General features: G+C 39.5%; 1 protein-coding gene across 1 annotated transcript in view; it reads right to left on the bottom strand.

Moving 5' to 3' along the window:
• Positions 1-26,803, bottom strand: part of LOC149080371 (nucleolar protein 4) — a 632,135-nt gene that overhangs the window by 191,628 nt on the left and 413,704 nt on the right. Inside the window, exon 5 of the mRNA XM_089239501.1 lies at positions 21,351-21,574. Within this exon, the coding sequence (XP_089095627.1) occupies positions 21,351-21,574 (224 nt within the window). The remainder of the gene's footprint in view (positions 1-21,350; positions 21,575-26,803) is intronic.

The following is a 26,803-nucleotide window of genomic DNA, read 5'->3' as shown; positions in this document are numbered from 1 at the left end:
GAGACAGGGAAAGCAAGGAAGTATTGGTGGGTATTATGCAATTATTCTCCATGGAAAAGGGCGCCTTTAAGTAGGACCATAAACTAAGGCGGAACACATACTGGGGATGTGAGCGGAGAGGTACGAAATAGCGGCGAAAACAAATGTACTGTTTTTTTCTGCGCCTCACATACTCGGGCAGCGAGACGAGGAGGAGAAAGAGGCGGCTCAAGAGGTACGCGATTCTTTCAAGCCGGTTTGTTTTCATCGCGAGGTAAAATCAGACGCTATTTGGGGATTGGTCAGTTCTCTCCCCTTTTTTTTTTCTCCTCACTCTCTTGGAAAAAAAAGAGAACTTCTGAGGGGGGATCATCATCATCACACCATTTGGTTTGGAGGGAGTGCTTCGGATTTTTTTTCACTTTTGGCGCTCTCTCTTCTTTTCGATTCCCATTGTGCTTAACTCAATCTATCCTAATTTAAAAGTTTGACGATTGTTGTGGTAGCATTTTACGGATTAATTACCCCGTCATTTTTTTAGACGTGAATATTTTTCAAAATCTTACTGGGACTACGAGATAGATATTTCGCAAATTTCCGCACATCCCATTGCGCTTTTTGCATGGGAAACTGCACTATGTGCAAGAGAACTTCCTTCTGACGAACGAACAGTTCTGCAACTAGGAAGGGGGCAGGGGGGGGGTATGGTTTCCCGGGCGTAGTATCAGAAGGGGCGCAAATTGTCCCTGAATAGTTTTTAATAACAAACGTACTGCCATGGGACATAGGCACCAGAACATGGCGGGGTGGGGTGGGGGGGGGGCTATTTCAACCCCCTAATAAATTTTGTGTTAGGGGGCTGAGAACCCCCTTCCCCAATTAATGAATAAATAATGCGGGGCACTGCACCCTTCTACATACGGGTTCGAGGCTCACCACGGAATGACTGGCAACTTTCAGCCCTCTCAATGTTTTTCATGCCCACGCCTTTGCCCTGGGCTGCAAAATGTAAAGGGTGGCAAATTTTTGTCGGAAACTGGAAAACCACTAAAAGATCATAAGTTATATACCATTATAAATCATTATGCAGTCGCTGGGGCGGAAAAATCATTTCTTCCCCACAAAGACATCAAAAATCTTTTACAAAGAAAACTATCTATGTACTGTCTATAACAGCGGTTCTCAACCAGTGCTCCACGTGCACTGGTTGAGGGGGCTCCGCGTTCACTCGATGAAAGTAAAATGAACCAGTAAATTTTATGACCAAATGAAAAAAAAAACGTAGCGTACGGGGCTCCGTCGTAGAAATTATGTACTAAAAAGGGCTCCGTGACTCAGAAAAAAGGTTGAGAATTGCTGGTCGACACTCATTTTCTACTCAATACTGAACATGTTCTTTGAATTTCAACAAAAAAATTTGTAGAGATTTTTCCAGGAACGTCATTTCAACGTTTTCCAGGGTAGGGGGGGGAAGGCAAAGAAAGAAAATACACATGAACTCAATGTATGTATATCTACTCTATAATATAAAACACAAACTCGAAAAGTGCCTGTTTCTGAGCAACCGAAATTAGTGACGATTTTATGTTATGGAAGTGGGTGACGTTTTTTGAGTGGCGGAAATCTGTTACGTTTTTCTGTTACGGAAATCGGTTACGATTTTGGGTCAAGTATTCATTTAACTCTAGCATATTCGGGACCCATTTGACCCATCGGGACCAAGTTACGTGCATTTACGGAGAGGCTCCCACATCCTACAGCAGGGCGCCTAGACTGGAATAGATGGTGAGCCCCCAAACCAGCTTTTCAGGGGCCCTCTATGGTTAATTTATAGTGTGAAAAATCAAAAAGTGATAAGAATCGTTCCGGCCCCTGTCAGCCCTGCCCTTGTGGGGGGGCATGTCGAGAGGTATAATATACATATAACACCAGTGCTCCCAACACACAAGGTCGGGGTATCCGGGGGATTGCACGTATACCTTAAGTTAAGGAAGTTAAAAGGTTTGATTTCCAGGGCCCTTGATGGATCTCGTTGTTTTCTTGCTGCTTTAACATTGAAAAATTTGCGATAGCGGAAGCCCAAGATATATCCAGTCTGGGGACCCCATAAAATTTGCGAATTCGGTCACGGGTAACTGGGGGGGGGGGGGGGGCTGGAATTTATTCGTTGGTAAAATGAATACAAATGAACATTTGTCATGGCACTCACAATGGGGATGTATGACAAGCTCCGAGTCAGAGGACCGTTTCATTTTGAGAGCCTGGATGAATCTCATTTTTTTCTGTTATTTAACATTTTAGAATTTGCAACAGCGAAAGCCCGAGATAAAGCCAATCTGGGGGCCCCCACTAAAAGTATGCGAACTGGTGTCCCAGGTGGGGGCCTTGGGGCCTTGGGCTTGGTTGGGGGCCTTGGACTTTATTCGTTGGTAAAATGAATACAAATGAAAATTTTTCATGGCACTTGCAGCGGGGAATGACCAACAAGCTTCCAAGTCGGGGCCCCATGTTTACGGGTTTCATTTTGGGGGCCCTGGATGAATCTCATTCTTTTCTGTCGTTTAACATTGTGAAATTTGCAACACATCGATAGCCCAAGATAAATCCAGTCTGGGCCCCGCTAAAATTCAGCGAATTGGAGTCTGGGGACCCCATAGGCAAAGTTTTCTGGGGGTACTTGATGAATCACATTTGTTTTATGTTGTTTTATTATTGTAAAATTCGCTTCTTCAGTAAGCTGGTGCTTTCACATGTCCCTTTCCATAACGCTGATGAAGTGGGACGAAATAAACAAGACATGTTGTGATGAGAAGGGGGGGGGGTTGGCCGCCAAAGGCTGCAGGGGCACAGAGCCCCTAGTATATATATATTTTAGATTATATATATATTTGTAAGTACATATACCATTTTTATTGTATTTTCAAAAGCTCCCCTCCCTCGAATGGCGCCCCTTGATTTGTCAATACGTTGATGGATTAGCAGGGGTTCTCAAACTGTGCGCGCCAACCTTCGTCAGGGGTGCAGCTTCGCAGTGGTCCTGACAAAGGTTTTTCAAAGAAATGCTTTGCTTACAACTGTTCTTCACATAGGCGTACGGCAGAATTTTCTCGGGCAGGGGGGTTCAAATTTGTTTTTCCTTCTGGGGGTTTTACGTTTTTTCCGGCAAAATAACACTATAATCTTGGCTTGGGGGGGGGGTTAGAACCCCAAATCCTCCCTTTGCGTACGCCAATGGCTCTTCATAAGGGAAATGGGTGGCGCGGGTGGAAAATGTTTGAGATCCCGTTTTTTAGGAAAACGAATAAACACCGTGATGATTGCTCATCGCTTACCAACATTGTCGAAACATGGTTTCTGTTTTTTCTCTTTTATTGTACTGAATATCTATTATTTCCGTGGATTTGAATTGGAATGTCGTGTGTTATGAAAGAGGCACAAGATTTTTCTCTGATGCAAATAATGAACATCTCACACACAATACATATCTCTGTATTTCTTAAAAAATCGAAACCAGTTGATTGCAGCATCCGTGCGTTCATTGAAATTGGTTATGCACAGAACATGCCGGTTATAAGCAGTGCCGTCGTAAGGCATGGGACCACCAGGGCAAGGAGCGTTTGACCTCAAGATAAAAAAGGCTTCACAAAAGTGAGATGTGGTTGAGATTTTCGGGAATTTGCCTGGTAGGGCCTCAGAAAAATCCTTTGGCCCATGGGCCCATGATGCTCTTAAGACGGCCCTGCATATAGGAGAAATCTGTAATTCTGGGATTTCATAAATAATGGATCCACACTGATAATTTGTGCTTAACCACCACGTATACATTTATCGCTAATAACAATCATTTTCATACGCTGGACATAAAAAAATTACGGTTTCATCATCGAGGTGTATGGATAACTTCTCACTTCATCTCATTAACGGTGATATTTTCTTTTGAAAGTATCGAAATTAGCTCCTGCGGATTGTAGGCATGTAGTGTCTAACTAATTGTATTGTCTCTCTATCTTGATTGAAGTATAATTATTTCAATCTTTATACATATTGTGCAATAATATTCGAAACAACGGTTTGATACAAGAAGTCATTAAAAACATATATAAACAGGACTTTTAGTCTTTTGAGGATTAACGCGTTTATTGCAGCGCTTCTCAACCTTTTTTGACCCACGGAGCCCTTTTCCGGTATGTAATTTCTATGGCGGAGCCCGAGACGCCTATTTTTTTTATTTATTCATCAAAGTTTCTGACTTATTTTTATTATTCAAAAATATTAATTATTTTTTTCAAATTTACTGTTTTTTTTTATTTATTTTCCTCGAGTGGCCACGGAACCCCTGGCAGTTTGCACGGAGCCCTAACGGATCTGCGGGGCACTGGTTGAGAACCGCTGGTTTATCGGAATCCTCCAATATTGCCAAACTGATTGATTTGGCATGAACAGGCTGGTAGGGTTACTAGTTGGCGAGATGTCATGTTTCCCGCTCAAAGGCTTTTCTTCTTTACCCTTCAGAACGCCTGCGGTCATTCTCGCTCTCCTCTGCCTCCTCAGTATGTTACGGGACATCGATGCTGATCTCGATGTATTTTCTCTTTTGAAATCGCTCTCTTTGTCGTCTCCCCAGTATGTGTTCGGCCTAAGGGGTGCTGATGAGTGAGGAAAATATATTAGGTATTAGGCCAGAACCTGACTGCGGCGCGGTTGCAGGCGGTTGGGGGGAAGGCATCATCTATAGTTTTACTCTGTCAACGCACAGATACAACCGCAACCGCTGACGGCGGTTTTTTCAACCGAGAAAATCCACATTTTTTTGGACGGTTGGGGTAACCGGAAAGCTGTCATCATCTGTTGGAAAGGTTTGAACACCCTGATGACGGTTCGGCTGGACTAGCGGTTGCTGTCTTCCATTGCCTATTAAGTGATGTGACAAGGAGGGTAATGGTATTTCGGATGCACTGGACAAAGGAATTGCTCTCCTTCTCAGGTTGCAATAAAAATGAGGGAAAAAAACAAATTCGAGGAACTGAATGGTGAAGTTCCATTCGACAGAAACTAGTTCTTTGTTTGGCACTCTTGCACTGATAACAATAAAAAAAAACCGATGAAGAAAAAATTAAATTTTTCTAACCAATGAGAAAATTTTTTTTTTTTTGCTTTCCTACATGAGCATGCATTAAAACTCGGTTCTAATGACATTCATAAAATAACGTCAAACCGAGATATATATTTTCAAATACTTGAATGAAATGCATTGGATCCCGATTATAACGTTTTAGCAAAGAAACCAATTAGGAAAAAACCATCCAAAAAAAATACAAATTGCCAGAGGGCCCAACCATTTCTAATGAATTCATAACAAATTATCAGAAATAAAAATAATTAGACATCTGAAGGAGAAAATTTTTATATTTGTAAATTCCATATGAAATTTTTGAAACATTCATTAAAAGCATAAGCATGAACCGGGGGGGGGGAAAATGTCCCTAAAAGCTTCATTGTGTGTGTTTTGTTTGCATTAATCTGTCTTTTTGGTATTTATTTTTGTATCGTATATGAATGCGGCTGTCTATCTGTTTTTGGACTGAAAAAAAACCATATACACCAGTGGCTCTCAACCGGTGCTCCGTGTGAACTCCCAGGGTGTCCGCGGCGGCTCGAGGAAAATAAAAAAAAACAGTAAATTTGAAAAAAAAAATTAATATTTTTGAATAATATTGATAGAGAGAAATAATTTGTGATAGTTTCCCTGCATAATTCAACCGTAACCGTAAGCGATAACTTGGGAACACTACGCTGTTTAGCGCATAAGAGGGTGTCGGTTGGCACACAAGAAGGTGTTTGGCGACATAAGATGAGACCTTCAGGAAGAAGTAGACTTAAACGCTTAGAAATTCTGATGATCCTCGTTACAGCCAATCAGAGTCAAGCATCTGTGACGTTGTGAAATGTACCTCCTGCTGCTATGTTTGGCAACTTATCGCCAAACCCAGCGTCTATTAACGATTTCGCTATTATTTTGTCATTACGTCTCATTTGTTCACACGATAATATTACAATGATATAATTTAACAATACTGTAATATAACGATCATAATAATAGTATATATTATATAATAATAATTATATTGACATGCAATAAATACAGTGGCTTGCCGAAACACAAGTTCTATGTTTGCTTTTCTAATGAATCTATTATCATTATGAATCAATAAATGATTGCAGGGCCCAGCTTCGCTGGGCGCTCGCTTCGCGAGCCGTTATTATTGTCAACTTGATGCAACTGAACCACATTTGGATTAAATCAGAAAAAAATGAAAACATTTTTTAGTGATTCAATAAACGATAACTTATTGTACGGGAGTGCCCCTCCCCTTCCCCTGTATCGCCAAGTTCGCTGTTTGGGAACAACGCCCCACCCATTCCCGTGCATCTGAATTATAATATAATAAATCATATTTATGTGCAACGGTTAAAAGAAATTAAATGTAATAAGAAATTAAATTTTTCAAACGAAGATGTTAGGGACAAAAAATTGATGGGTTCGAAGGGACTCGAACTCATAGCCTTTGTTTTAAGAGTCCCGTGAACTTCCCATGGTACCAATCGTGGTTGCCGAGCTGCAGTTGAATTTAGTATATCCATAAATGTCGCCAGGAAAGATGGTGGCGCCAAATGGATCAAAAGTTGCGGTAGACTCGCGGTCTACTGTGACGTTTCTATGACGTCACAGTTGACTAGACTCTGATTGGCTGGTAATGTTAAGATTGTCAGAATTTCTAAGCGCTACAAAGAAGTAGTAACACAGAGACAGAGTGACAGAAAACATCAAGAAGTGCGGACCCCTCTGCCTGGTTGCGGTAAGATAATTACTGACTTCGCTCTCTCCCACTACTTGCCACCTCGCATTGATTAAATGATTATGTAAATTTTAATCTGTTAAGCAGTGAGATGGATGTTGGATTAAAACGATGGTAAATGAACCTGGAGTTAAGAGTAATTATTTCTGTTCGTAATATCTAATTTTATTTGATATAACCGGCCTTCGTATCAATATATAAAAATAAGTCAGTACCTTTGATGAATAAATAAAAATAGGCCTACGGGGCTCCGCCATAGAAATTATATACTGGAAAGGGCTCCGTGGGTCAAAAAAAGGTTGAGAACCGCTCACCTAGACAAAACGTTGTATGTTGGTAATATCGAAGAGTGCACTAAGACAATTTTCACGCCTACCGTTCTTTTCAAGCAGTTTTTAATTTACATACACACACAAAGTCACAACTAGGGAGAGCGGGTCCACTGTATCGAGTGCTGAACTAGAGGGGGCGCCGAATTGCCCCTTTAACACCACTCCTTCTAACCTTTCCTTACACGGGGACGCCAAAAGCTTGCTAGCTCCAGTTAAAGAGTATCCAACTGCAGCCCTGTATGTACCTTAAACCTTGAAACATATATACTGATATACAGGGCCACAATGCCATGCGTGGTCAGCCGGGCAAGCACGCATTTTGGCGCCCCCTTTTAATATTGAAGGAGACATGAAAGGATAACATTTGTGTACCCCTCTAGCTCGGAGTTCGGAGAATCAGTCAGTGCCATCTTAACGCATGGGCCCACTCGGGCATGGCCCCGGGGCCTCAAGAGAAGAGAGGCCTCTTAAAAATGAGATCCGGTTGAAATGTTCTAGGATTTACCAGGTTGGGCCTCCGGAAAACCACTTGGGGACCAAGATAGTCTTTAGACGGCCCTGGCATCAGTCCCGCTTGCTTTTCCATAGTTGCGGCCCTGGTGCCGTATGTACAGGGTGTTAAGCGGGCTGGGATAGCAAGTTCGGAGGGCGGCAAATTTTAGTAATTCGTGGTCAGGAACTTTAAATTATATCGTGAAGAATGCAGAACAATTCGAATAGCCAGCACGTGGTGCAGCCATAAATCTGTGTCTGAAAACGGATTTAGTTAGAAGCATTTGAATGATTTTGTAAGAAGGACATTACGTTCCCTTCGTGTCATCGCACCATCTGGAGAAAATCATCTTCTGATAACTGATCGGGAAAAATGATAAACGAAGAAGTTTTTATGAAGTTTTGCGTTATAACGTTCTTTGTGTTCATGAGAACGAATCCGCTAATGATCCATTGATGGATGTTCTTAGTATAATTATACAGCGTTATATCATGATTGAATAAATTAAAAAAAATTAAAATATAATATCATATAGTCCAGTGGTTGTAAACGTTTTTTTTTTGCCCAATGGCCCTTTACACCATATTTGCTGCCCCTCCCCCCAACTATATCCAGGACCTTATACCGTCATCCAAGAGCAAGACCATTTCTCCTTATTGAATTGAATTTAGTCTAAGAGAAATTTATTGCACAAATATCTATTAAAAAATTTTTTTTTTAATAGATATGCCTGGATGTTGACCGCAACATCAGAATGCCTGGATGTTGACCGCTGGAACTCCCTGGGACAGGTGCGGATCCAAAAGGAAGGGGGGGGGGGGATCGATCCCTCGCTAACACCGAATTGTCTCGGAAAAGTACGTCAGTGTATAATATATATGAGACGTTGCAATCATCAATTATTTTCATGACGTTTTTTTTATCCCATTTTTGACTAACTAATCTCACCGTTTGTGCGATGCTTTGTTTAATATTTTTTTCAGATATTTTACTTATGTTTTCATGAAATGAACTAAAAGGTCTAACGAGTATCATAGTGTTTTTTAAAATTTGTTTACAATGAAATTTGATTTTTTAGAGTTTTTAAAACACGAAATTCTCAAATTTCATTCCGATTTTCTATCTGAATTTTTTTCCCGACCATCAACACAAATAATTTTTTCCTTAATTTTTTTTTTGTCACATGGGGTTCCCAAAATTACAATTATCATGATTAATTTCCATTAATTAGAAATTTAGTTAATTGGAAATTTACTTTAATTACAAAGAAAAACGTGCCAAATTCATGACCAATTTCTTGAAACTTCAAAAATATGTTAATTGAATAGCCAGTCATCATATATGGAAAATATTGTGCGATTTGGTCACGAATTGTGTGTAAGAGCGATCAGAAATGGGTCAACTTTTGGGTCGTCTTTCTTCAACTCCGAATTAATTTCGAACGGCAAATATTGTTACAGGAAATTAAATAATTTAATTACCTGAAAATGTTTATTAGTATATACCTCTCTTTTGCGGACACTGACAGGACTAAAAAATTCGTCCTTGAAAGAGGGGTGACCGTTAATCAGGGGTTTGAAATACTTTTATATATTATACAACTGTAAATTATTATTCGGCCGTAAAAGAGGGGGGTGGGGTGACCGCATCTGAGGGGTGTCCGTTAAGAGTGGTTTTACTGCAATGCCACTTGTGAGCACGAATTTGCATGATAATCGTAGCCAACTTCAGCTTGGCGAAAATAATTTAGTCAATCCCGAAAGATGTCACGTCACATTAAAATATAAAAACCCCGGTTTTTAACAGCAGTGTGTGTTTCACGCGAAATTCCACGGTTGCTGATAAGATCAACCGCACCAGCCGAACCGTAGTGTTCGCCGAACCCATTGCGTCTCGGCAGACGCGACAGCACTCGAGGGGAATCGAAAATATATTGGTTTATTCATACTGTAAATGCAACAATACGCGGCCGCGGAGGCGGAGAGTTTTTGTGGCGAAAATTTACATTTTCTTCGCGACGAAAGCTTTTGTAACCTATTCAAAGGTCTATTGTGCGTTCCTCCAACTCATTGTATTCGACAAAGGAACTGCTCGTCTTCCAAGGTTGCAAGAAAAAGAAGGGCTGGAAGGGAAAATCAAGACACTAAACTTGGCGCTTTATTACTGTATTTTTAAACTATATTTCGACTATTTTTTCGGCGAAAATGTATCAATCTATTTCCGACACAAACTAAGCTATATAATTAAAATAATTACTGGCAAAAATTTTCTTGTTCTTCATTTTTTTTATGCGAATTTCAAAATGCCTAGTTGTTTGATTTTTTTACTATTGCCCTCCCCCCCCCATACACACACAGTCTGCTGCAGAGCCCCCCTGGCATGGGCCCTTGCATCCGGAGCGGTGCCCAGGCCAGATTTTTCACCGGCTCTCACAAATGAATTTATACTGTGGAAAGCAGGGCCGTCTTAATAGCGTCATAGGGCCTCCGGCCAAGTGATTTTTCTGAGGTTCTACACAGAAAATTCTTGAAAATTTCAACCGGTTCTCATTTTGCGAGGCCCGCGGGCCGTGCCCACGTGGGCCCATGCATCAAGACCGCAATGGTGAAAAGACAAAGTAAGAATCGCCCTGGAGCCCTGGTAGCTTCCTTGGGGGGGGGGCATGATTTATCTGCACATTTACGAGTGCGTTTTCTTTCATGCATATATTTAGAGTCAAACTTGATTGTGACAGCCTTTATGAAATTATGTTATTGTTTCGCTCGTTATAACTATAAGATTCGGAATCAGGGCCGCAACTAGAGGGGAGCAGGCGTGTCTGATGCCCGGGCACTGGACGTAAAGGAGCGCCGAATTCACCCTTTAATTGTTTCATACCGTCAGGGCCGTCTTAAGAGTATCGTGGGCCCCCGGGCCCAATTTATTTTTCTGAGGCCCTACCAACTTCTCGAAAATTTCAACCAGGTCTAATTTTTATGAGGGCTCTCTTCGCTTGAGGCCCGGGTGGGCTTATGCCTTAAGACGGCACTGCATACCGTGCACCACCCAATCTATCTCTAGTGAGCCCTTTGTCGTCTTCTGTGGTGGGATCTCAACATTAAGGCCCAGAACTGACTGCGAGGCGGTTGCTGGTGGTTGTGGGGGGGGGGGGGGAAGCGACCATAGGTTTATTCTGTAACGAACAGATTTTCTACACCCAATTTTCACACCTACCGTTGCTTTTTAAGCAGTTTTTGATTTATATACCCACCAATATCCGCAACTAGGGAGATCGGGTCTATTGTCCGGGGCGCTGAAGTATAGGGGGCGCCGAACTAACCCTTTCACCACTCCTTCTATCCACTCCCTACACGGGGACGCCAAGAGTGTGCTTGCAGCAGCTAAGAAAGTATCCAGCTGCGGCACTGTGAGGTGCAGGGCCACAACTACATGCTTGTTTAGCCGGGGTTAGCACGCATTTTCGCACTGCCTGCTTCTTCCTAGGTGCGGCTCTGGTCCCGTATGTACAGGGGGTTAAGCGGGCTGGGGTAACAAGTTCGTAGTGGTAGCAAATTTCAGTAATTTGTGGTCAAAAACGTGATATTAAAACGTGGAAAAGGAAGGAATTTGAAAGCTAGAAGGCAGCAAACCCGTAAATCTGTGTCTCAAACAAATTTATAAAGAAGCATTCACATGCTTTCGTAATCAAGCAGCCTCTCCGAAACACCGGAGAAATCACCTCGTTATTGCGAAATTTTGGTATAAAGGAATTCCAGGTTTCTCGTATTGTTCCTATGTAAACGTTTCTGGGGGATTGGAAAGTTGTCGTTAAAACGAAAGATTTTCGCTATAACGGGTTCTTTGAAACGGGATTCGTCTGTATTCTTTTTTTATTTCAGAATGGAAGCTTTTTTTTAAGCACAGCTCTCTGCCGCCCTCCCCCCCCCCCCCGGTGATTTTGACAAAGAATCCCTTGTAGCCCCCTCCCGAACCGCTGGAGTAGCTTATGGCTGGTTTTAACAACCTAAAGGTTCCAAATTACATTGGGCGAGTTTACTAGCTATTTTCCGGCGAGTAAATTAGCTGGCGAGCGAACCGGTTTCAACTAGCGCAGGGAATTTCAATATTGCACAGGGTAAAATAAAATCGCTCACTAGAGCGATGAGCGAGCAGATCTTTTTCTTTCCCTTCCTTTTTGGGTATTATGGTTTTCTCTTTTGTTGCGAGCCACAGCGAAAGGGAAAAAAATTAGCCACGCCCATATTGCACCCCAGAAATAACAAAAACGCCGGCAGTAGCAAAAAAAAGTAGCCTACCCTTCAACTTTTCTTGCACTAGCAGAGCGAGCGGCGATTTTACTTTCTAAGGCCCCTTTCACACGGAGCGGATGCGGACGCGGGTCCGCATACCCTTTCAAACGAGCGCTGAAGTTCGAAATTCGTGCATATAAACTGTTTTTTGCAATTTTTGTAATTACTTTTCTCCTTCACCCCTGATTCAGTGGCCATAGGCAGCCTAGAGGCATTCTTTGGTGGTTTAATCTAGAATCACATAGAATATGGGAATAAAGATGTCTTCATTCCGATCCTCACAAGTAGTCGATGGGAGAAAATGTCTTCGAATATGTTCAAAAGATTTTGAAAAAAAAAAAATCCGTCTTTTCGGAAAAATATGGGAGAAAAATTCTCCAAAAACATCCAATGTTCGAAAAATCAAATCCAAAAAAATGTTCAAAAAAAAAGAAAAAAAAATTCCGGAGATATCAAAGAATTTTCAAGTAGTAAAAAAGGGGAGGGGTAGAGACTTTCAAAATGCCTGTGCTTAGAAATATTCACATCACAATTCTGTCTTAGGCCGGGTTTACACTATAAAAGTTCGTTTATAAAACTTATAGAGTGAAATCCCATCCTTAGATTAGTCTCACTTCTGAAATATAAAATTTCATTTTTTAAGTTTATAGACTGAATATCGAGTAAAATAAACTTGTAGGTATCGGGGGAACCACCAAAAATATTCAAGTGCTAGGGTCTTCAAACGACTTAATCCGGCCCTGAGTGAACACGTACGTGGATAACGTTGTTTAATAAAAGTATTTTTTTTAAAGTTTAAAAAAATTAACAGTTAAAAAATTTAAAAAAATAACAAATATTTAAAATAATATTTCAGATATTTATATTTTTAAATAATTTTAAAAATTTAAAAAGAAAAAAATTAAAATTTTTAAATTAAATTTAAAAGTTATTAAAGTATGTAGTCAATTAAATATTCGTAATGAACAGAACGGCTTATAATTTTGGTCCCGTCAGTGGCCGTTGTTGACAGGTTTTATTGTATAAAATTGTGAAATATGGACAAAAGGCAGTTGAAGTTGCTATATCTCCATCTCAGAAGGAAACGGAGGGATAGACGTATGTAGGTACATTATATTAATGAGCAGGGACCATCATATGGTGTTTTTAAGAATATTTATGGCAAATAATTAAAAAAATTCCGTGAAAAATCACCTTCAAAAAGTAGCCAAAGATGCGGACGAATTCGCTCCGCATCCGCATCGTCTGAATAGCTCCGAATAAACCTATTGTCAAAACTTCTATGTGCGGATGCGGAGCCCGCACTTAGGTTTTGACACATGCGGACGACGTCCGGACCCGCATGAACATTTCCTAGGTGCGGAGATTTTTCGGCTCGTCTGAAAGGCGCAGTATATTCCAATTGTTAAAACTTCTTCCGGACCCGCATCCGCTCCGTGTGAAAGGGCCCTAAGAGAGCGAGTTTAGTGGCAGCGAGTAAAACCGCAAGAGAATAGTTAGTAAACTCACCAAATGTAACTGAGCCTTTACAAGTAGTGGATTATGGATGACAAGGCCAAAGAGGCCGCGAGTGGTGAAAGTTTCAAGAACGCCTTCCTAGGTCTTCCAAACGCGTTTAGGTCGGAATCGTTTTTCGGTTCGTTTACACCCACCCATATTTCCAAAAATAATAAGAAAAACCATTATCTATAATAATACCGAACCATAATTTATATAAATTATCTAAATACTGAATATTTCAATTTCAGAACAATCGACGAAGCCTCCCATGCGTGCCCTTGGGACTCATGGTGTTGTGAAAATAGAAGTACTTCGCGGAACCTAAATAAAACAAATTCTGTGGAGCCTGTCAACTCAAACACCTCCTATATAGGACAACTTTGAAAGGCACCGTCATAATCCTACAACACAGAATGTCAATAATACAGAACCGCTTAATTACGATGGAACAGTAGGTGTCCGACCTCAGGCAGGTTTTAGTATCAGTACGCTAATCTGAAACAGCAGCTACGCTTATTATTGGGCGCTCGCACAGTGCCACGGTACATTACTAACCATATTTTATTCGTACCATTTCTTATTTACCAGTTCCATTAGTCGGCCGTGTGAACGAAATTTTGTTCTGTCAGCATGTCCTCAGCAGATTCTGAATCTTTAATGGCTAGCGATACATTGTCCTTCAACTCCGAGATAATTTCAAACGGCAAATATTGCAACAAAAAGTTTAATAATTTCATTACTTGAAATTTTTTATTATATAATGCAATTTATGAACGCGAATTAGTACGCTAGTCGTAGCAAACTTCAGCTTGGCGTAAAATAATTTAGCCAAGCGCGCATGTCACGTGACATAAAAAAACCAAACGCGGGTGCTAAACGCTGTGTGTGTTTCACACGAAATTGCGCGGGTGCTGATAAGATCATTCGCACCGGCCGAACCGTAGTCAGTTCCCGGCCTAAGGCTGAGATCCCACCAAAGTTTTTCGCCGCTAGTCAATCTGCCGCGAGATAAGGGATTTCGTGGCGAATACCCATCGCTGTTTTTTGCCGCCTTTTTTTTTGTCAAGTGTCACGTGACATCCCGGTGTTGGCTGAATTATTTAGCGCCAAATCGAAGCTGCGTCTGGTTAGCGGACGAATTAGTTTTCGCAGTGTTAGATAATACAACAAATTTTCAAGTGGTAAAATGATTAAAATTTTTGATACAATATTTGACGTCTGAAATTAGTTCAAAATTATGAAAAGACATCAAAATTTAAAAAAAAAATTCCTTATGCAAAATGAAAGCAAATGGACAAATTTTATAAGCAGAATTTTTTCTATCGATATTTTTTACTCTGATCAGTTCGAGCGAGCCAATCAAAGAATTATTTTGTGCCAAATGGAACTTCACTGTTCAGTTCCTTGAATTTTCCTCTTGCCAAATTCCTCAGCGACTTCAATTAGAAACTTATACGTTAGAGGACTAACCCAAGCTACCAAGCTTGGATTAGAAGAGAAGACGTGGTCCTGGACCTGGCGCCGGGCCACAGAAGACGACAAAGGGCTCACCAGAGCCAGTGCCGTCTTAACGCATGGGCCCACCGGGGCACGGCCCGGGGGCCTCAAGAGAAGAGGGGCCTCACAAAAATGAGATCCGGTTGAAATTTTCCAGGATTTACCAGGTAGGGCCTCCGATAAACCACTTGGCCCGGGGACCCATGATACTCTTAAGACGGCTCTGACTAGAGCTACAAAGCCATGGACGTAAATTTTGTACACAATAGGAATTTTTAATCATAATTTTTTTAAAATCTGTATGCACTTTTTGTTTATCTTATTTTTAATATGCGTGTTTTATATTCATGCATTATTTATATATGCATAATAAAGCACCCGACACCGGCCAGCCCACTCATCCGGGACAATGGCTGGAATTGACAATGGTTCATAGAGCTCGGGTGGTCCATAGTATGAAGCAGTTAAAGGGTGAATTCGACGCCCCTTCACGTTCAGCGATGGGGATATCCGACCCGCCTGCTCCCCTCTAGTTGCGGCCCTGGTTCCGAATCTTATTTATAGTGGGTTTTTTTTTTTCACTTCTGTGTAACATGGACTCCCTTGTGCATTTTGGGCCTGGCCAAAGCCTCCTAGAAGTACAAGCCGTGATGTATCACTCCGCCGAGGTTGTGACGTCACAATCCGGGTCCTTAGCGTGGCTATTTTGGATGTTTTTAACGAAGCACGCCACGTGCATTTATCGTCATATTTAATTTAAATTCTTCAAGTTTTTAATATTTATTTTACTATTTACTTATTGTTATTGCTTTTTTATTTGTTGTAACACATTAGCGGGAGAAATTTCGTTTAAATAATTGTAAAAAGGAGCCGAGAACTTCGATAATCATCAGACGACGGGCAAAAAAAAATGTATGTAGCTATTTGTACACAATTCAGTCGATACATCTGAAATATTTATTTTTTCTGACTTTACTTTGCGTAATTAATTTGAAAGTAGATATGTTCGCTGCTGTTTCGTGTCGAAATTTTATTTCCTCCTGCATTGAGAGCAGTTTTTATCCACTTGTTTAATCATGGGAGCACATTTTTCACATCTAATATATAACCTTTTTTTTTTAATATTGAGTAAATCACATTTCTCAGGTCTATAATTAATTAAAAATACAAATATTAATGTGCTGAGTGACGTGAAATTTAATGAAGGGATAGGCTACTTTTCAAATAAATAATATAGTTTGCAAATTCAACTTGCATTTTAAACCATTAAATTTAAATGTGAGTCATTTCCCTGTGTAAACATTCTTCCACTATTCAGAATATTTTATAATTCAATAATTTTGTTGCCTATATGCTGAATATTATAGATACTACACCTATAACATTTTAAATTTTCTTTTAGGTGTCTCGGTGCTGCTGTGTTTGCAGCGGTAGGTCAAACTGCAAGGGGAAGCGAAAGACCGAATGGAACCCTCGTCGTACTTAGAAAGGAACGACAAAGTTACCAATTAAAAGAAAGTCACCAGAGGAAAAATAATGAAATCAATGAAAACCAATTCAAAGAGTGTCACTGCCTCGCTCGATAATCATCTTGTAGCTGAGTCTTCTTATGAGTGGTTCCTAGGAAAAAACTCAGTGTACTTCATGGTGAAATAAGTGAATTTATCCTTTCTGCATGAATAGTTGGAACTGAGTTCTATGAAAGCTGCTCGCTAATCTTTAGAAATGATATTATGGACATCAATTTTTTTTATTCACCAATTCAGCTTTGTGAGGAATTCAAATAAACTGATATTACCTCATGCATATTACTTCAAGTATTGCTACAAAAAGTAGGTGACCTAGCGTATGGTACAGAATTCAAACGTGAAACATCTAAACACGAAAAGTGCTGAAGTTGTGAACTTCTTGAAATTGATAAGTTAGTTGGTTTGATAATGGCCAAAATTTGTGTAATTATTATTTTAAGCTTGGAACATTTTATAAGAAAGCTTCAATTAAAAGTTTGACATCAGTATAATATTCAGAGGTAAAATATTCAAGGTAAGTCTCTAATGATTGTATCAAAATAATATCTAAAGTATTCCTGAATAATTACATAAAAACTAAAAATGATAACTTTAACACCAAATCTTCAATTAAGGGGTCTCGCAACATTGTGGAAAACTATGCTCTAATAGAAATATCATTAAAAATACTATTTAACCATCGATTTATTCCAAATTTTTGACACATGTTTTTGATTGTATGTGCTACCCTATGCTGGTATAAAATTTTACATATCTTAGATACTTAATTTTTTGTGAATTTTCAAAAAAAAGCAATAAAACAGCTTGCATGCGTGATAAAATACCATGACATCAATGCAATTGATTAAAAATAAAGGAAACTGTTCAATTCATGAAATAAAGCAAAATGTTGAGATTTTATTGACTCAATCTTATTTTAAATTAAATGTTTACTAAAAATTTTTGGAATTTGAAATTTAAGTTTTAAAATTTAATTTTAAATAAGATTGAGTCAATGAAATCTCAACCTTTTGCTTCATTTCATGAATTGAAAAGTTTCCTTTATTAACGTTTCCTTATTTTTAATCAATTTTTATTCAATTATATTGTTATATTTTATCATGCGCGCAAGCTGTTTTTAATGAATTTTTTTTTTTGAAAATTTACAAAAAATTAAGTATCTAAGATACGTAAAATTTTATACCAGCATAGGATAGCACATATAATCAAGAACATGTATAAAAAATTTAGAATAAATCAATGGTTAAATAGTATTTTTAATATTTCTACTAGAGTATAGTTTTTACCATGCTTAAAGTAATGACTCATAAAAGAACTCTTCGATTAAAAGAAACTTGCTTCTATAAAACAATTGTAATATTTCATTGAATAGTTTATTTTTTAAATTTGGAGTATTTTAAAAAAAAAATGTCTGTGCATTTAAAATTAGAAACTAAAATTTATTTTATGGAAATTTTATAAATGAGTGCAACAAGAGACTTTTCATAATGTGAAATCCCATCAGGATTTTGAAATGTGTTTTCAAAGTTCCCCTCAGAGATTAATAAATTTGAACATTTATAAAAATTTTATGTTTAGAGCAGCACCTAATTTCCCTTTGAATTAGAATTGATAATAGGAATGTAGCTCAGTGAATAAAAAATATTTTAATGACATTGTTGTTTTTATTTTTGTACATTGCCTGTGTATCCTTTTATTTTAAATACAAATTGTAATGCCATATAAATAAAAAAATGAAAAGTCAAATATATATTGCCTGATTTTTCAAAAATATTTGCTTGGGAGCAAAAAAGAAAAACACCTAGAAATACGTACTGGCAGAGAATTTGTGAAACCCCTATTTTTTTAATAATTGTTAAATTACCTCTTTTTATAATTTTATTATTCATTAATTTAACATTCAGTGTTTTCCGTATACCATACTAGGTAATAATTTCAATAAAAAAATCGTCAATTTTTCTTTCTAATTGCCAAAAATAAATGTTGGTAGCGTGTTTTAAATGCGAAGCGTGTACGCGGTAGGACCCGGGTTGTGACGTCACGAAAACATGTTTCAGGCTTGTAGTATGTAGGAGGCTTTGGCCCGGCTCATGTATTATATAAGACGACCCTGCTTTTATTTGCTTCACCGAGCGAAAAAATAACGTAATTTTATGAAGGCTGTCATAATCAGGTTTGACTACAGGCATGCATGAAGGAAAACGCACCCGTAAATTTGCACTTAAGTCGTGCCGCCCCCCAAGGAAGCTAACAGGGCTGCAACGTGGAGCTCCAGGGCAATTCTTACTTTTTGACTTTTCACCATTGCTGTCTTAATGCATGGGCTCACACGGGCCTCACAAAAATAAGAACCGGTTAAATTTTTGAGAATTTGCTGTGTGGTCTCAGAAAAATCACTTGGCCGGTGGCCCCATGACGTTATTAAGACGGCCCTGCTTTCCACACTCTAAATAGATCTGTGAGAGCCCTTGAAAAATCTGGCCTGAGGCCCGACACAGATCTGAGATGGCCCCCGCTTTAGGATGCAAGGGTTCATGCCTAGGGGGCTCAAAGACTGTGGGGACAATAGCAAGAAAATCCAACAAGTATAGACATTTTGAAATTCGCATAAAAAAAAAACAAAGAACAAGCGAAACTTAAAGAGCAAGAAAATTTTTGCCAGTAATTTATTTTAATTATATAGCCTAGTTTGTTTCAGAAATAAATACTTTTGCGCCGAAAAAAAAATATCCGACATCTATAGTCCGTTTCAGGTTAACTTTGCAGTGAAGAGGAAGCTACAAGGGAACCGCATCACTCGTTGTTATGGCAACGAAAGCCTCTTAACCTATGTATCGATGCGCGGCCTTGGTAAGGTATGGCTGATTCTCGCCAATCTCGCAGAAAAAAATATTTTTTACGTGTAACGTAATGCTTGTAGAAAAAATTGCAGTCAGTTAGTAACAAAAAATTAGCTAATGAAAAAAAAATCATTGTCGATACTTTGAGAAATCAAAGTTGCGGTTTTTGAAATCATTTTTTTTTATTGAAAAGTATCTTAGTAACTCTTATTAACCGGTTTTGACGTTTGAATTTGGGAATAGCCCCAAATAATAATAATAAAAATGATAAGGCAAAATTTAGAATTCTTTTACTCACTTTTCTTGCCGAAATTTCCGTCGCTCATCCACCCGAACGCATATACGTCGATGCCACTTATTATCACTACAGTTTTAGTCATTTTTCACGGATTCCCATTCTATGGAATCCTCACTTGACGTTGTAGAACTATCTTATTAATTGTTGTTGCTCCAACATGTGTTCCATCAGGCCACCTGCAATCCGAAATTCCTATTCTTTTTCAATAACGTGCTTTATGCATTATTGCCAAAAAGAACGGAGAACGTTTTAGCGTGTCTATCTCTGGTGAAAAGCAAGATACAACCGTCACAGAAGAAAAAAATACACTGCAAGCCTAAACCATTGTGGGTCTCTCTCTCTCTTGCTTATTTATATTTATCTGGAGAGACACTGAAGGGTCATCTGGAGGAGCAGCCTCTGCTGTGGGGGAGGAAGTTGGTGTGGTGAAAAGAGACATTACTTATGTCAACACCCTCCGCTATCGGCTATTGGAATTCAGAAACCACCCCTATCCTACGAACACGGCAAGAAATAGATATTAAAAAAAGAGAGGGGGGGGGGTCTGGAACCGTAACCTACCCCCATAAAGAGAGCCTCACAACGGTATCGGCGCTGTCGTGAAAGAGGGACACTTCCTGTAATCTGTGAGTGAATATCTGAATTCGTTGGAGGTTATTTTCGCGAGAAAAAAAAACCTGATTGAATATTCGTCTGGGTGTGTAGGCCTATAACTACATGCAAAACTGAATGAAAAATTGTATCGGAAAAAATTCAACAAAATGACGATATAATATATATATATAACTGAGCAATCAAAAAAAAAAAGCACGACAGTGATATTGGCGGGGAAAATTTCTTGGAAATCGCGCCAAAATGTTCTTGAGCTCGCCATGGATTTTTGATAATGGTAACCAATATTTTTCTAATTTAAAAATTTTAAACGAATATACATTGGTTCAAAACGGTATTTTTTCAGTATCTTTTTCAAAATCATAAAAAAATTTGAAATATTCTATATAAATGATCATCATAAACCTCCGATGTATGGGAACTATATTTTGCGGCGAAGGAATACACTCTCTACCTTTCTCTCCACTGCAAAGTTAACCTGAAACAAACTATAGTTTGAAAATACAGTAATAAAGTGCCAAGTTCAGTGGCTTGATTTTCCCTTCCAGCCCTTCTTTTTCTTGCAACCTTGGAAGAACAGCAATTCCTTTGAAGTAGACAATGAGATACTATGCGTTGGGGGAACGCACAATAGGCTTTTTAATAGGTTACAAAAGCCTTCGCCGCGAACAAAATGTAAATTTTCGCGACAGAAAACTCATGCGTCCGCCGCCAGCGGCGGAGGCAACGCATTGGTGCGCGTACAGTATAAACCTATATCTTTTCGATTCCCCCTCAAGTGTATGTCGGATCTGGGCCTAAGGCTTACACAAACTGGAACACCCCCCCCCCCTGCCCTCCACGTTTTCTTTTTCAATCTATTCTTTCTTCACCCCCCCCCCCCATATCGCTTTTCCAAGCAATGTTATGCTATAGGTAAAGAAGGTTAAATTTTAAACAAATATTCCCATTGATTATTTTTTATGTTTTATATTTCATTTTTAGTATTAATGTGTCACAACAGTAATTTTCCCAATTTCCCGGGAATTTTTCTCGGGATTTCGGGAACGGAAAATCGCAAAAAATTCCCGAGAACGGGCGGGCGGGAGGTAATTCTCGAGCGGAAACCCGAGCTTGACACTTACCAAAGCTCTGTCATAAATATGATCTATAGGGTTATTGGAAGTTTCTGTTGCTTTTGTCATATTCAAAGGTTGCTCTTCATCCCGAATTGACCATGTTGTAGATGATGCAACTATTGCGTCGTCATCGTCACGTTTTAATTTCTGTCTCATATCCAAAGGATGATTTGAAGAACTCGCCAGTGGTACTTCTTTCGTATCTTTAACACATGCTTCATCCGGAACAACTGAAACGAAAAATAAAAATTTGCATCAATACTTCTTATCCGGACGAATTTCAACTGCAGTAACAGTGTTCTATCGTTTCTTCTAGGCAAGTCACTGGCGTGTAACTGTATTGCAACCTTGTTACAAACAGGATTTATACTCGCACATACATCCTCATCTTCTTGCTCATAAGAATACGCCTTATAAATCAATGGCTGAGCGTCACAACAGGTCAGGCTTTTAATCCAGATAACTTCTAGACCACACGTGTGAAGACAATATTCAATACAGTAGAAACTCTTGAGAATGAACACGTATGGGAACAAAACTTTTGTCTACTAACAGCGAGTGTCCGCTATTGGGGAGATGAAATATACAGTAGAACGCCATTTATCCGACGCGTCGTATTGTCGTATAAATGCGAAAGTGCCACCGGTGTATTACTGTTACACACAGTAACACATAGGAACCAATTGCGACGGAAGGTAAACGTCGCGATGTTTGGTAGCCCAGGTCGATAGGATGCTCGCCTAAAGTACCAAAGGATGTTTAGAGGTGTCGCGAGTTCAATACCTGGTTCGTCTTTGTCAGAAAACTTTCCTGACACAGGGGTACAACAAAAAACGGCAACAAGACCGCAGGAAAAAATTGCTACCGCAATGAGTCCCCATCGAGGGGTTAGCGCACCAACCCCTCGACGAGTATAAAAAACAAGCCTACCGTTCGGAATCGGCAGTAAATTGTAGGTCCCGTTCTAATTAGATCTCGTGTGCAGAAAATGACCGTGGTGCGACAAAAATGATCAAATGAAAAACACATTAAAGCACATATAGATTATAAAGGATGTAACATAGTTGGAGCAGTTGGTGAAAATAATTGTCGTGCAACAAGTACATTTATGATTCAAAGTTTTTTGTCTTCTCATAATGATGTTGTACATATTTTACCGGTTTGAAGAATTACTTCTGAAATTTTGTTCGAGACTATCAAAAAAGTCATAAAATTGGTTTAAAGTTATAGTAGTCTGCACAGACAATAATGCAATAAATGGTAAGGCCATGTCTTACTTCAATGAGCCCCCTAAGCTTTCCATAGTATATAATCATCCATGCTCGACAGAAAACATAAGGCCATTATTTTCTGTATTTGATCTTGTTCATATTATTAAGTACATTAGAAACAATTGGATTAATAAAAAAAAACTCTGGAAAATGCATGCAGTTTTTGGACTTTGATGATTTTTCTAACACAAAAACAGCTTCTTTTGAAACCCTTAAAAAACTGCATTCACTCGAAAGTCACAATCTGGTTAAATTTTACCTATGCACTCTGGTTAAATTTGCCTCATCTCTAAAACACATCTCTAAAGAACTCTCACCAACCAACTTTGAAAGACAAAATGCCAAATTAGTACTTCAAGTGTTCAATGAACATGTGATAAATGGTCTCAATCATTTGAGTGAAATTAAAGATGTTCCCCACGCTGCAGAGACCGCTGATTACATAAACATAATGTATAAATGGTGGTGCATAATGAATGTAAAAAGTAGGCTTAAAGGCGAACACAAAAATGATCCTTTGCAAGAACCCCTTACAAACAATACAATGAAAGAAAACAACCAATATTTGAATAATTTCTTTTACGCTTGGTTAAACACCTGGAAGAATGCAAAATACACCACTGGAACTCTGACTCGAGAAACATTTTCAAGCCTATTGCACACAACGTATGCTGTTTTGGAACTAACTTCCTATTACTGCACTGAATTGGGCTTCTCGTATTTATTGACTGGGAAAATTCAAACAGATGTTCTAGAAAGCCGATTTGGAAGTTTTCGACAACTGGAAGGATCTCAATACCTCATTTCTCTGCGACAGATGTTTGAAGTAGAAAATAAGTTAATGCTGCAAAATTTCTCTTCATTAAAACTCAAGTCAAAAACATTTCGAGAAATACAAGTTAGTTCTGAAGCAGTCAAAATTACAGAATGGAAAGAAAAATCATGGCATGAGTCATATACATTGCTGGCCACCGTAAATGCAACACCCTGAAGGAAGCATGCAAATAATATGAAATTTACAACATGCATTAGCGGAGGTGAGATATGCAAATGATTAGAATTTCAGCGCAGACGCACATCACGCGCGCCTGTGGCGCCACTTCAAAGCGCTATTTAAGGCTTGGAGATTTGGACGATTTGAAGTACGGCAATTGTGTTTTTCTTGTGGTTTTTTCAAAAAAAACGATCATCTTTTGATCAAGTATCCGAGTTCGACAGAGGAAGGATAGTGGCCTACCGAGATTGTGGATTATCTTTCAGGGAAATCGGTAGTCGTGTTGGACGAAACCAAACAACTGTAATGCGGATATGTGATCGTTGGGTGCAGGAGGGTACGACGGACCGACGTGTTCGATCGCATCCACCTCAGTGCACCACTTCACGTGATGACAGGCGTATGGCAGTGACGGATCGCTCAGCCACATCACGAACCATAGCACAGCACATTCAGTCTGTACAGCATCATCCAGTGTCTGCGCGTACCATTCGATGCCGTTTACAGCAGAGTGGCCTGTCCGCAAGACGTCCATTGCTTCGTCTACCCTTGACGCAGAACCACAGACGTCTCCGCCGCCAATGGTGCGATGAAAGAAGGATGTGGACGGCACAATGGAATGAAATTGTCTTTACTGACGGGTCACGCTTCTGTCTGCAACACCACGATGGTCGGATTCGAGTCTGGGGACACCGTGGAGAGAGGATGCTGAACAGCTGCGTTATGCACCGCCACACTGGTCCTGCACCGGGTATTATGGTATGGGGCGGTATTGGATATCACTCTCGCACTCCTCTAGTACGCATTGCCGGTACTTTAAAAAGCCAGCGCTACATCTCCGAGGTGTTGGAGCCAGTTGTCCTTCCTTACCTTCAGGGCTTGCCCACAGCCATATTTCAACAGGATAATGCGCGACCACACGTGGCACGCATTGTCCAAAGGTTCTTCGTCAATCGCCAGATTGAATTGCTTCCCTGGCCAGCTCGCTCTCCGGATCTTTCGCCGATAGAAAACATGTGGTCCATGGTTGCTCAACGATTGACCCAGATTACATCCCACTCTGCCACACCAGATCAACTTTGGCAACGCGTGGAAGCTGCTTGGTCTGCTGTACCCCAAGGACACATCCAAAGTCTCTTTGAATCAATGCCGAGGCGTGTGGCAGCGGTAATCTCCAACAATGGCGGCTACTCTGGCTACTGATTTTGGCAGGAACCACACTTCACAGAAGTCTCTAAATTTAATCATTTGATGCTTGGTCAACATGTTATCTACAAAATAAATATTGTTGCGATATCTCTTGTCTTTCTTGGTGTTGCAATTTGGGTGGCCAGCAGTGTATATAGCTTTTTCAAAACAAATTGAAATAACTGAACAGGACATTGATGAAACCACTGAAATCATTCCAGTTCTCACATATATAGCAGGTTATTGTGCTTTCGCCACAATCAAAAAGTTAAAATGTTTATTTTGTCAAAAAAATCTACTTTTGTGTGACGAGGGAGACAAACCGGAAAACTACAAATTAATTTTGAGTATTGGTAGAGGTGGCTTAGCGTATCCACACCTAGATGTGTTGCGCCTAGTTACTTACACGTAGATTATAATACAAAAGCTTATTTCCAACCATTTGGAGACCAGATTTTTAGAAGTCAACAACCAAAGACATCTGGTTTGTGATCTGGCCAGGAATATTCTTTTAGAGAAAGAGATAGTTATAAATGATGAATGTCCTCTCTCTGTGTGTGCGTATGACGGCCACAAATCTGACGTTATTGTTAGGTATCTTGTAATGGCTGCTGTAAATACATTTTTGAAAAATTATTTAAAAAAAAAACACCTATTGAAATGCAAAGAAACATCAAAACGAAAAATGAACAAAAGAGAGTAGATGGCACAATATGTAAACTTAAGAAAAATGAAACAGAAACCATTGAAACCTAATGAAACAATTCAAGAACAATTGTTACAGCTACAATCAAAAACAGAAAACTGCAAACAGTTACGAAATGAAGCTTTTTTTAAATCATTATTATGCTATGTTATTTTTATACTTTGTTGGTTCCAGTTAATGAGAAAATATTTTTAAATGGCAAAAATATTGTAACATATTTTTGTTTTTATAATTTCCACTTATGAGTTTGAATTGTGATGCGACCATGTGCGCATACGGGTTAAAAGTGGAGTGGACAGTTCTAATGTATATATGTATATATGAATTGACAACATCATCATCGTGCCCACCCCGCAGACATCAAAGTTTCTCCGCCTGTGCTCATAATCACGATTGAAACAAAGCTCCTTAGGCCCAGAACTGTAACAAGCTACTCGCTAGCTTGTTACATTAATATGCAGAATTATTAATTAATAATTAATTCACCCTAATCACTTAATTTTAATGAAGTCCTTCAGAATATAATTTTACTTACGACGCCAGACAGTCTGGGAATTGGGTCGGACCTTCATTCAGAAATGAACAAATCCCTGTATAGAAATAGGTGAGGCACCTATATGCACAGGTGTTGCTTCCTACGCCTTGTGCAAATTCTCAGAATTGACCCTGCCCTTTGGGCAGTGGCATCTTGAGAAGGAATGCCAGACGGAATTTATGAGTGGTATCTAGACATCGGGGCGGCAGCGAGATTCCAGTTGGAGATTATAGACTGGGACCGAAAAGAGGAGGTGTGACGTTTAGGAGACCGGAACCAATGAGAGGGAACAGGATGAAATAGGACGAGAAAAGGTGATTTGAAGGGGGCAGAAGGAACTAGGTTTTAGTGAGAAGTGGTTGTCGGTTTTTGGTGGAAAGTGGGAGGACGGAGAGATCAGCGGGAGGAGCAGAAGATGACCAAAGCTTGGGGTAAGTCTTGACCGATTGCTTTCTCCATTCCTCTCTCGCTCAAGGAGTGGTAGCATAAAACATATGTGCTGATTTATAAGTATGTAATTCAAAGATATTCTCATATATATACATTATTTGTTATAGCTGTAAATAAATAATCTTTCACTCCGACTTGAGGACGTCAGGGTTGAATAATTGAGTGGTATTAATTGGTATCACGAGTATCAACCCCAGATGCTCAGAGCAGCTCTGGGACAGAACTGACTGCGAGGCGGTTGCGATTGAGGGGAAGCGACCATCTATAGGTTTATTCTGTAAGCGCACAGACAACCCGCTAGTGGGTGGTAGCGAT

The sequence above is a fragment of the Pholcus phalangioides genome, unplaced genomic scaffold (assembly GCF_987345545.1).
Source record: "Pholcus phalangioides strain wild (caught in Gottingen) unplaced genomic scaffold, Ppha-v1.0 ptg000011l_1, whole genome shotgun sequence".
NCBI classification, from domain to species: Eukaryota; Metazoa; Arthropoda; class Arachnida; order Araneae; family Pholcidae; genus Pholcus; species Pholcus phalangioides.
This window is presented reverse-complemented; position numbering and strand designations above follow the sequence as displayed.